Source organism: Vidua macroura, chromosome 15, assembly GCF_024509145.1.
Source record: "Vidua macroura isolate BioBank_ID:100142 chromosome 15, ASM2450914v1, whole genome shotgun sequence".
Classification (NCBI taxonomy): Eukaryota; Metazoa; Chordata; class Aves; order Passeriformes; family Viduidae; genus Vidua; species Vidua macroura.
In genome coordinates this window covers 18,770,750-18,781,623 of record NC_071585.1, presented here as the reverse complement: position 1 = coordinate 18,781,623, position 10,874 = coordinate 18,770,750, and the positions used below count along the sequence as shown (strand labels likewise).

The following is a 10,874-nucleotide window of genomic DNA, read 5'->3' as shown; positions in this document are numbered from 1 at the left end:
GTAGGTGTTGGGAGATGTTTGAAGCCCAGTTACCTGTAGATGTGTTTTGTAGCACACACACTCTTTATTTTACCCCTCGAAAGGTCAGAGGAGCTCGAGATGCCCAGGCAGGGATGGGCACAGGAGCCAAACCCTCTGTGACAGAGACCAGGCCAGTGAGGTACCAGCTTTGGGTGACGGCTGGGATCTCTGAGGAGGGGCTGTCCCGGGATGTGCCTGGGGCCGATGGCTGCCTGGACATGGAGGTTTGGCAGTGCTGGGCAAAGGAAGTCCCTCAGCTGGGGCTGCATTAGTGACTGTCTCCTAAAAATGAAAACCAAACCCAGAATGGTCCAAAAGGCCCTAAAAGGCATCAAGAATTACAAATAGGGATTGAGCACTAATGAGAGAATATCTTAATTAGATCTCCCAACCTGTAGAGGAACACATTAAATTAAAATGAAACTGAGCTTTGTGCTCTCAGGGTTTCAGTGTGAGAATAGGAGAGGAATAATTCACATTTGCAATTTGTGAGGCTGGATTGCTCTTTCTCTGACTTTGTCTTTTTAATTTTTTACCTTGTCAGAAAATTATGAAAATCTACTGGGATGATGTATTTGGGGTAGTTCTTAGCACGTGGCAGAAACATTTCCATGGTTTCAGAAACATGACATTTAATCCTCTCCTTCCAGGTTAACTCCTTCCTTCCTGTGGTGTCCAGCCTGGCCCCCACTCACCAACCTGCTTTTGACTTCACTACCAGTGATATTTTCTCTTTGTGAATTTCTATCAATATTTAATGCAGTGGTGTCAGTTTTGCTGTAAGATGAGAGGAACTACTAGAAACCTTGAATTATACATCATGTGGCAGGGGGAGGCTGGAGTGTTTTCTTTTGGACCCAAGGCTTTTGGAGCTGATCTCCGGGACCTGCAGTTTGAGCTCCCGGCGATGGACGAGCCCCAGAAGAAGCTCAGCCAGCGGCACGAGGGACGGCCCCGCAAGGTGAGGTTCAAGATATCCTCGGCGTACAGCGGGCGGGTGCTGAAGCAGGTCTATGAGGACGGGCAGGAGCTCGAGCCCCCGGCCAAGGAGCACTCGCGGCGCTTCCTGCGCCACGGCTTCGAGCCAGGGGAGCACCTCTGCGGGCCCGGCGAGCTGCCCGAGAACAGGTTCTGCTGGCCCACGGCCCTGACCGCCCGCAGGATCAGCGTACTGCGAGAGGATCACACACACGGGCTCACGGGGAGCGCGCCCCTGCTCAGCGACTGCCGGCCCGGCGCCGGCCTCTGCAGGGTAAGTGCCCCCGGGGCTGCCCCGCCGCGGGCACCGGCTCCGGGCTCAGTCCTGCTCGCAGGAGCGTGCTGACAGGAGCCTCACACCGCAGCCCCATCCCCTAAAACTGTTTTGTCAGGCCAGGACTTGGAAAGGGTGCTTGTGAATCTCCAGCCGTTGCTCCAGGAATCCTGTGTGCTGAATATGCCACGCGTGGCAGGATCCTCAGGGTCTGCAGGAGGGAACAGCAGCTGCCAGCTGTGCTCCAGCTGTGCTCTGGCTTCTCCTGGTCCTGGTCTGCATTTGTCCATTGGGTAGAGCAAAAGAGAATGTTTCCATAGATACTGCTATCTGTACATGGGAGTCCTACTGCATCTAGATCAGTCGAATGTAAGGAGGCTGTTAAGTTAATTAGATATATTTAAAATATTAAAGTTGTGTGACTGGCAGGAAGCCAGTGCTGCCATCAGGGTACCAGGTGTCTGCGTCCTCTGGCAGCCAGAATTCATCTTTGGCTACTCTGACAATCCCAGCTTAGTTTCACTGGTTATTTTCTTAACATATAATTAATGCCACTGACGGAGAAGTGCTTCTCTAGTCCTTATAACGAGGCAGTACGTGCACAATATGTGTAAATACTTCTAATAGCCTTGATTTGAACACGTTGAAATCTGTTAATTCCTGGTGCTCATCAAAGCTGTGCGTGGGAAACCCAGATGGCTGACATTTGACCTGTTGACACACTGGACATGCAGTTTGCCCGAAAACATCAGGCCACGATGAATCTCTCCTGCCCAAAGACACCGCACTACTGTGATCTTATCCAGCCCGTTAATTTGTTTTGCATTCTTGGGTAGCTGCTCCTCTCCCTCCCCAGCGTCCCCAGCCACAGATACCTGGAGTAACCACGCTGTCCAGTAGCAGCTTGTGTTGCACCAACACGCACTGGGTGCTTGGAGACACCGTGTCTGTGTGACACACACGAGGCTCTCACCTTCTGCAGGTGGGCAGGACTTGTGCTCACCTGCCTCCCCCTCGTGCTTCTCCCACAGGGAAGCAGGTGCCCCACTGCCAGGAGAGCAGCAGCCACCTCAGGGCAGCTGATGTGACTCAGGGCATTTTTTAGGAGAACATCTCCTTTTGCATGGCTTCTTGACACAGACGCTTAGAGTGAAATATGAAGAGTGTGTAAAACAATAGGCCCCAGTAACTCCATATGGCACCCAGGGAGGAGGGACCAGGTCAGCAAAGTGCTGCTCTCAGGGAAATGTTTGACCAAGTTTAGCTTTAAAATGGCTAGGAAAAAAATACAAATTTACCCAGTAGGGCTGTACCTCCACCAGTTTGCTGGATGCTCTGGGGGCGGTCAGGGGAGCTGGCCTGGTGGAAGGGATGCTCTTCTGGAAGCAGGGACCATCAGTGTTTGCAGAGTGAATTTATACTGGTGAGATACTGGCAACTTCCTTCTTCAGACTTCTCCAGTTGTAGATTTTGGCAAGATCATCATCTACACCAATAACCTGAAAATCATCCGTGCACCGATGGACCAGAAAGAGCTCATGAGAAGAATTGTCCAGACTGAGGGGATAAATGACTGGACGTTCATGTACCGGGAGAATAAAGAACAATTTAGTGGTGGTCATAAAAAAGATGTGGAGAATAAGGTCACTTACAACCACTACGTGCAGGTAAGAGAAAATGGAAAGTTCTTTTTCCCCTTAACCCAGGTCAAACCACCCGAGCCCCATCCACCTCTGTCTCTGGCTCCTAGCTAAGTTTGGATAAAAAGCACCACTCTGTTCCTGTTCCCTCAGGAGATAACGACCAGCACTGTGTGAGATCCTGCTCTGGGACAGCACTGCTGGTTCCAGGTGCTCATGTCTCCCACTGATTTCTTCCCCTGGAGGTGGCTGGCATTTACAGAGCTTGGCTGGGCTCCATCCCTTGTCACCCCTCCCAGTGGGATAAGAGCAGGCCAGAGGTTCTCCAGCCTGACAAGGCTAAACACAGCTGCTCTGTGGCTGAGACTGCTTCAGGCTAAAATTTTAGTATCAGCTGAAATAAGGTTGTGCCTTACATCTGCTTTCTCACGGGGGAGTCTTTGTTGGTCAGAATCCCAATTGGTCTGACCATGATTTGATCCTACAAAACCTAATGTTGTCACGTGGAGCTGATTCAGTTTCATGGAACTGAGTCTGGCCTGTGGGTCACCGTGGTCCTTCTGCTCCCGGGAATTTCAAGGTGGGATTTAAAGAGGCTGCCTGGCACAGTGGGAGAGAGGCAGGCACAAAGGACTGCTCAAAAGAAAGCGTGCATGATGAGGGATTTGGGGAGAGAGGGCAAGGAGCCATCCCTGAAGAAATGAAGCGTGGCTCAAACCTGAGGCTACAGAGTGGAAATGGTGTGATAAGAAATGACAGGAGGATGGGTGGAGAAAGAGGAGTTTGGAGTATTGTGTTATAAGCCCAGTGACATTAACTTCTCATTTTCTAGTAGCTGCCACAAATTGTCCCGAAGCATGTGGAAGCCTTTTTGTCCGAGTCCTTGCGGTGGAGAAGTGATTGTCATAGGCAGAGTGGTGTGTCAGGAGCAACTGTGATGGCAGAGACTGGGAGAGAGAATTTCCCTCTTTCAAGAATGCTCCGGACTTGGGTATCTCGCACGCACTAACAAATTCTTTCCTGCTGTCTGCTCCAGGAGGGCCATGCTGAGCACGGCTGTTCCCAGTGCAAAGGCTCCGGCTGTGCTCCCTGCTCACTGTGCCACGGCAGCAAGTTCTCGATGCTGGCAAACAGATTCCGGGAGTCCTACCGGGCGCTGCGGTGTCCGGCGTGCGACGAGAGCGGGCTGCAGCCGTGCCGGGTGTGCGCTGCCTGAGCACACGGGGCACAGGGCCCCCGGCGGCGGGGACAGGCGGTCAGCAAAGGGAAAGGCGCGGTGTCCACATCTCACTGCCAGGGTGAAGCCGCTCCTCTGCTCCTGCCCTGTGCGCCGGCCCAGCCCTGGAGCCGGGCCCGGCAGGGGGAGCGAGTCCCTGACCCCAGTCCCGGACCCCAGCTGCATCCCTGACGCACGGGAACGTTCGGCATCCCGAGCTAAAGCACCCGTGTCAATGTCCCTGCAGCCGATCTCGGCCAGACGGAGCCTGTGCTGGCACTGCCCCTCCCCTGGGTGCTCCAGCAGCAGGAGAGGGGCAGCCCGGGTCAGGTGCAGCCCGGGTCAGGTGTGCAGGCAGTGCCCGCGCAGGTGTGCACTCGGTACCAGGGCAGCTGCAGGCAGTACTGGGACCAGCCTGTCCTGGGGCAGGGGCACACTCAGTGCTGGTCCCAGTGCAGGTGCCCGGGGTGCTGGTACCAGTGCATTCCAGCCCAGCTCTGGGCTCCCTTTGTCCCAGCAGTGCCTCTCTGGGTTTAATTTGCTGAACACCAACAATGGCACTGCTGCTGCTGTTCTCTCTCTGTGCCCTGCAGGTCACAAGCATTTCCCGAGGTTTTGCTGATCTGACACCTGCTTCAGAGACACAGGGATTCCTTTGGGGTCTGGTTTATGGGGGGAATTTAAAACCCTTCCCAAACCTGGAGGTATAAAAAATGTATGTGAATTTATTATTCTAAATAGAAGTTATTAAGTTTTAGCCTCCCTACAAGGAAGGGCTGAATTAAAACTCCCCTGAATGCTGCTCAGCACTTCTTGGGACCAGGCTGAGGGTGAGCAGGACAGCTCTTGCTTAATACTAATCCCGTGTTGTAATCTGCAGCAGGTAAACTCTAATTAGTGAGATGAAGCAACGATGGGGATCCTTTGCAGGCTGCCACTGGTGCACAGAGCACAGGGGCTGTGCTGTGAGAGCCTGGGGCAAACAGGGAAAGTGGTAGTTTTTTCTCTAGAGCATTACCTTATTACTTTTTATATTCAGGAGTGATGTCAGAGCAGCCTTAACTCCCCTATTACCTCTGAGACCCTGAGGAGCTAGAGGCTGCACACATGTGCTTCACGCTGAGGCCGCAGGCCCAGGCAGGGTAATTTATGGCCAAGTTTCTCTTTTCCTGTCGTAGGTTACAAGGTTTCTCTGCAATACTGGAATGATTCAAAACAGTACTGTTCTAGCTCCTACACTTCCACGTGTCTTCTGCTGAAATTGTGCTGTGGGTACCGAGGGTTTCTTTTTGTAAAAGTGCATCAATCTACGGGAGATGCTTGATCGGCTTCATTCATCACATCAGTATCTGCAATGTCAAAAAATGTTGTCCTTGGGGTATCACTGAGGGCAGGTGAGACTTCCCAAATCAGAAATTGCTGTCAGGCAGATCCCTTCCCTCAAATATGACCTGTTTGATCTCAGTTTGTTGGGCTTGCTGGAGAGTTTGCTGGCCTAAGATAAGAAAAAAATAACCAGGCAAAATTGCCTGATAGTGTTTACAATAAAACTAGACACAAATATGCACTTATAAAACCAATATTTATTGTTCTTTGGTAATTATAATGTTTCTCAACCACTGTCACTCCTCCTGGCTGTGTCAGCTGTTCCCATCATGTGGATATGTCACAGGGGAGATGCCTGCAGCCAGGAGCTGAGCTCTGCCCTTGCTCAGTCCTGTCCCAGGGGTTCCAGTGTCCTGGGGAGTGTGGACCAAGCAGGGCAGGGACTTGCTTCCCCAGCTTCCAGGGTACTCCTTTTGTTTTTGGTAATTCGCTGACTTGATTTACCCAATAAATGCTCTTATTTCACATGGCAAAAGTTTGAACTTTCCTACAGCATCCTGCTGAGGCAATGGGCTACTGATCACATGCTGAGGCAATGGGCTACTGGTCCCATGCTGCTGGTTATTTCTGCTGCATTCGGAGCCCCCCATCCCTCCCTCCATCCCCTCTGGGCTGGTGGCACAGTGGGGAGGGCACAAGCTGAGCCCAGCACTGCCCTGCTCCAGCCTGGTTCTGTCACCAGCTCCTGGTTCTGCCCTGCTCCAGCCTGGTTCTGTCACCAGCTCCTGGTTCTGCCCTGCTCCAGCCTGGTTCTGCCACCAGCTCAGCAGCACAAATCTGGCTCTGGCCATGGCCCAGCCCTGGTGGGCAGAGCTGAGGCACCCGCTGGCCTTGGGCAGTGCCACCCTGACCTGCCCGTGCAGCCTGGCTCCTGCTGCCATCCCGGGAGCTGGACAGTAAGTTCTGCTGGGTGGCCTTTTATCAAAAATTGTCAGGTCTTTACAAACTGGATTACTTTATGGCTCAGGGTAGGAGTGGAAGATGACGTGTTGCGCTTCAGCTGAAAAATAACGAGTTTTTCCTGTTTGCTGAAAGCCTGGAAAGATGACATTGGACTTGCTGAACTCATCAGGCTTCTGCATGTGATCTCAGCAGGGTCAGCTGAAGTGTCTCTGATGGGAATGGTGGATGAAATACAGGAATCTCTACAGGAATCTTTTGGTTTAATTGAGCACCTATTATTTTTCTGGCATTTAATGGCTCAGTAATAGAAGCAGACCCCTGGAGTGGTGGTGTGCCCTGTACCAAAACCCAAACTGTCCTGTATGTGATATTCTTTTAAAAAGGAAAAACCCAAATATCCCTGTAACTACCAGGACTTTGAACAGTAAATACAGGCAAAGATGCTTACTCTGGAGTCTATTTCTCATGTTTTTTGTTAACTTTCTACAACTGTTCTTGTTTTGCCTTGGAACAGGAGCACACGAAAAGGCATCTAAGGGTTTCTCTAAAGAAAAAACAAACCCAAGAGCAAAAAAGCAACTATTTCTTCCCTTGCCCTGCTGCAGAGCTCCAGAGCCGTGTCTCTGGCAGACTCCTTCACTAACTGTTGTTGGCTGCCACACCATGGCGAGCCGATGGATGTGCTCCGAAAGGTGTAGGAAAACTTGGAGCAAACTGGGAAAAGAGAAGTCAGGGCCACCTCTTGCTGACTTTCTTGAGTGTCTGGCAGTTCAAGGTGAAAGGAGGAGCAGAGTTAGTGCTCTTTGTTGTGAAGGGTTTGAGCCAAAGCAGAAGTGCAAAGGGAATTGCTTCCCGAGTTCCTGGTCCGTGTGGCCCGGGAAGGGCGGCTGGGGCTGAGCGTGAGGCTGACAGCAGCAGCAGGGAGGTTAACAGCAGAGCTGGAGGTCAGTAATCCCTGTTTGTACGTGGCAGCAGCATTGCAGGGCTCCAGAACGCAGGAGCACTGAAGAGGTGATTCCCAGAGTCACTAATAAATGCCTTGGTTAAAGTTGACTTGAGGGCTCCTGCCCTGCTTCTCTCTGTTGTGACTCTGCAGGTGGAGCCTTGGAATGTTGCTGTGCTGCAAATCAGGGTGGGAAGGTGTGACCAGACAAGCTCTCAGAGAGACCAGAGCCAAAGCTGTTGGGGTTCTTCAAGGCCATGTTAGTGCCAAGACATCTCCTGGCCCGCAGAAATCCCACGTGTGGCCTCAGCTGGGGGATTTTGTGTATCAGCTGCAACTTGTGGTCCATGGGGATGGAGCACAGAGGTCTCTTGGACAGTGGAAAGCAGATTTGGGATTTTTTGGGTGGCCTTTAATTGATTGCAGGGGTCGTTTGAAAGTGAGTCCATGACCTGGGAACAAAGCACTTAGTTCAAATGGGATTAATTGATCTGTATTTGAAATATGCACATCCATATGTGAAAGGGTTTTGTATTTATCAATCTTTATCACAGTGACTAATCTATGCAGTGGGTTTTTAATTTACATTTATTCACAGCCACCACCCTTCCAAAGCAGACAAGTGGAGGAATCTGGAAAGCTTTAGCTGAATTTGCAATATCACTGCCTTATTTCCCTGCAGTTAAGAAAGAAAGAATGGGAATATTTATGAATTTAAACATTATTATTTTTGCAAGTCTTTGAGGCTGTTGTTCTGATTTATGTGGGCTACATTTGATCTGCATGTAAACCCAGCCCCTCATTGCTTTGAAATCTTTTGATTTTATACAAACTGCTCTTGTGAGCTGCAGTGAGTCTCTGTGCTGCAGAACTCCGTGCAGCCCAGCGCTTCCCCTGCAACAACTTCAGAGAAACGCCGCTGGCACCTGCTGGAAAGGACGGCACACGTTCCAGCCAGCAAAGGTACGTGGGGTCTGAACTCCCTGGATTCGGAATAATGGCCAAAGTGACCCGTTCCCATTGGTGGTGCTAGTGGAGAACAGCCCATGCATCTGCTGGATGATGGGCGAGAGCACAGAAATTGTTGCTGTAGTTTTATTTGCTGGGTTTTTGCAAGTGGGGAAAAACTTGTCCCTCTTGGAACAATGCGAGGGATGGTCCTGGAACCACTGGGACCCCCATGCTGAGGTGCTGAGGGATTCTGGAAACACTTGAAGCCAACAGGGGGGTGGGAAAAATAATTTGGACCTATGGATGGGTTACAGGCAAAGTCAGTTTTGTGGTTGCCTTAGGTCCAGTCAGTGTGATGGAGGAGAAAAGTCCTTGAAATAAGCAAATCATTCTGGAAAGAAATTGATTACAGGAGCACATCAACGATTTTAAGAGAAGCGTGCACACTGTGGGGATACCTGTCCCTGTTTCCCAGGCTTTGGCAGTCTGAGGGATGGCGTGTGGGGCTGGGGATCCCTGAGCCTGGGGGTGTCTCTCTCTCCTGGGGTCTCCCCCAGGTCTCTCTCCCGGCTGTCACTGTCGGGGGGGTGTCTCTGTCCCGGTGTCACTCCCGGGTCTCTCCCGGGTCTCTCCCGGGTCTCTCCAGGGTCTCTCTCCCGGTCTCTCTCCCGGGTCTCTCCCGGGTCTCTCCCGGTCTCTCCCGGGTCTCTCCCGGTCTCTTTCCCGGTCTCTCTCCCGGTATCTCCCGGTCTCTCTCCCGGTCTCTCCCGGGTCTCTCCCGGGTCTCTCCCGGTCTCTCCCGGGTCTCTTTCCCGGTCTCTCTCCCGGGTCTCTCCCGGTCTCTCTCCCGGGTCTCTCCCGGTCTCTTTCCCGGTCTCTCTCCCGGTCTCTCCCGGGTCTCTCCCGGTCTTTCTCTCGGGTCTCTCCCGGGTCTCTCCCGGGTCCCCGTGCGGGGACAGGCCGGGACCCCCGCGGGTGCTGCGGGACGGCCACACGGTGGCGCCACTGCCCGGGAGGTGCCGGGGAATAGAGGGGGACAGGGGGGACAGAGAGACGGGGGGACACTGGGACACCGGGGACACTGGGACACCGGGGACACGGGGACACCGGGGACAGGGGGGACAGAGAGACAGGGGGACACGGGGACACCGGGGAACAGGGGGACAGAGAGACAGGGAGACAGAGGGACAGAGGGACACGGGGACACCGGGGACAGGGGAACAGAGGGACAGGGGGACACGGGGGACACCGGGGACAGGGGAACAGAGGGACAGGGGGACACGGGGACACGGGGGACACCGGGGACAGGGGGACAGGGGGACAGAGAGACAGGGGGACACGGGGACACGGGAACAGAGAGACAGGGGGACACGGGGACACCGGGGACAGGGGGACAGGGGGGACAGAGGGACAGAGGGACACGGGGACACCGGGACAGCGGGACAGAGAGACAGGGGGACACGGGGACACCGGGGACAGGGGGACAGAGAGACAGAGGGACACTGGGACACCGGGGACAGCGGGACAGAGAGACAGAGGGACACTGGGACACCGGGGACAGCGGGACAGAGAGACAGGGGGAAACGGGGACACCGGGGACATGGGGACAGAGAGACAGAGGGACACGGGGACACTGGGGACCTGGGGACAGAGAGACAGAGGGACACGGGGACACCGGGGACCTGGGGACAGAGAGACAGGGGGACACGGGGACACCGGGGACACAGAGACAGAGGGGACACTGGGACACCGGGGACAGGGGGACAGAGAGACAGAGGGACACTGGGACACCGGGGACCTGGGGACAGAGAGACAGGGGGACACTGGGACACCGGGGACAGCGGGAGCAGCAGCACGGGGGGACAGCGGCGTGCGGAGGGCCGGGGGCCGGGCCGGGGTCAGCGGGGCCCGGGGGCTCTCAGGCTGCCCGAGCTCCCCGGTCCCGCCCGTGCCCGGCGAGCGTCACCGGCCGGGGGACGCGGCTGTGCTGCCTCCGGAGCTCCCGGGTCGCAGCGGGACCAGGGGGACAGTCCATCCCCCCCCCCCGGGGGACGGGACCTTGCAGGGCTGTGCCTGGCTGGACAGCCGGGTTCTGGGGCTCTTCTCCTCTCCCAGTCATTATTACATCTGCTTGCAGACTTGTAACGTTATTTCTTCCACAGTTACGGGTAGGAAATAGAGTCTACTTCTGTTTAAATACTGGGTAATAGAACCTACTATTTAGTGGAAGATTTATGTAAATGGCTCTTTGTTTCACACGATTGGGCCTCGGAGAGTGCAAGTTACATCGATAATGTAATTATGCCACTACTGCCATTTCAAAGCAGCACGCAGTGGAGAAGCCTCCGATTTTGGTATAGAACAGGCATTGAAAACCTCATGCTTTTTAAATCAGCTTGTATTCTGCAGCAGGAAAAGCAGAAGAGCTTTTTTTCTGGAGGTGTCAACCTTTTTAGCTCAGAAGACAAGATTCCTTTTACATCAGAATTTTGTTATATTAGAGTTTTGGAGCACCTGTGATTGCACATCATAATTGTACTACATCACTGTGTTAGCCTTAAA

General features: G+C 53.5%; 1 protein-coding gene across 1 annotated transcript; it reads left to right on the top strand.

Moving 5' to 3' along the window:
• Window positions 1-928: 928 nt before the first annotated feature.
• GRXCR2 (glutaredoxin and cysteine rich domain containing 2) lies at window positions 929-4,129 on the top strand. The gene is made up of 3 exons (XM_053991090.1): window positions 929-1,273; window positions 2,725-2,940; window positions 3,950-4,129. The coding sequence occupies exons 1-3, from the start codon at window positions 929-931 to the stop codon at window positions 4,127-4,129; spliced, it is 741 nt and encodes a 246-aa protein (XP_053847065.1).
• The last annotated feature ends 6,745 nt before the right edge of the window (window positions 4,130-10,874 follow it).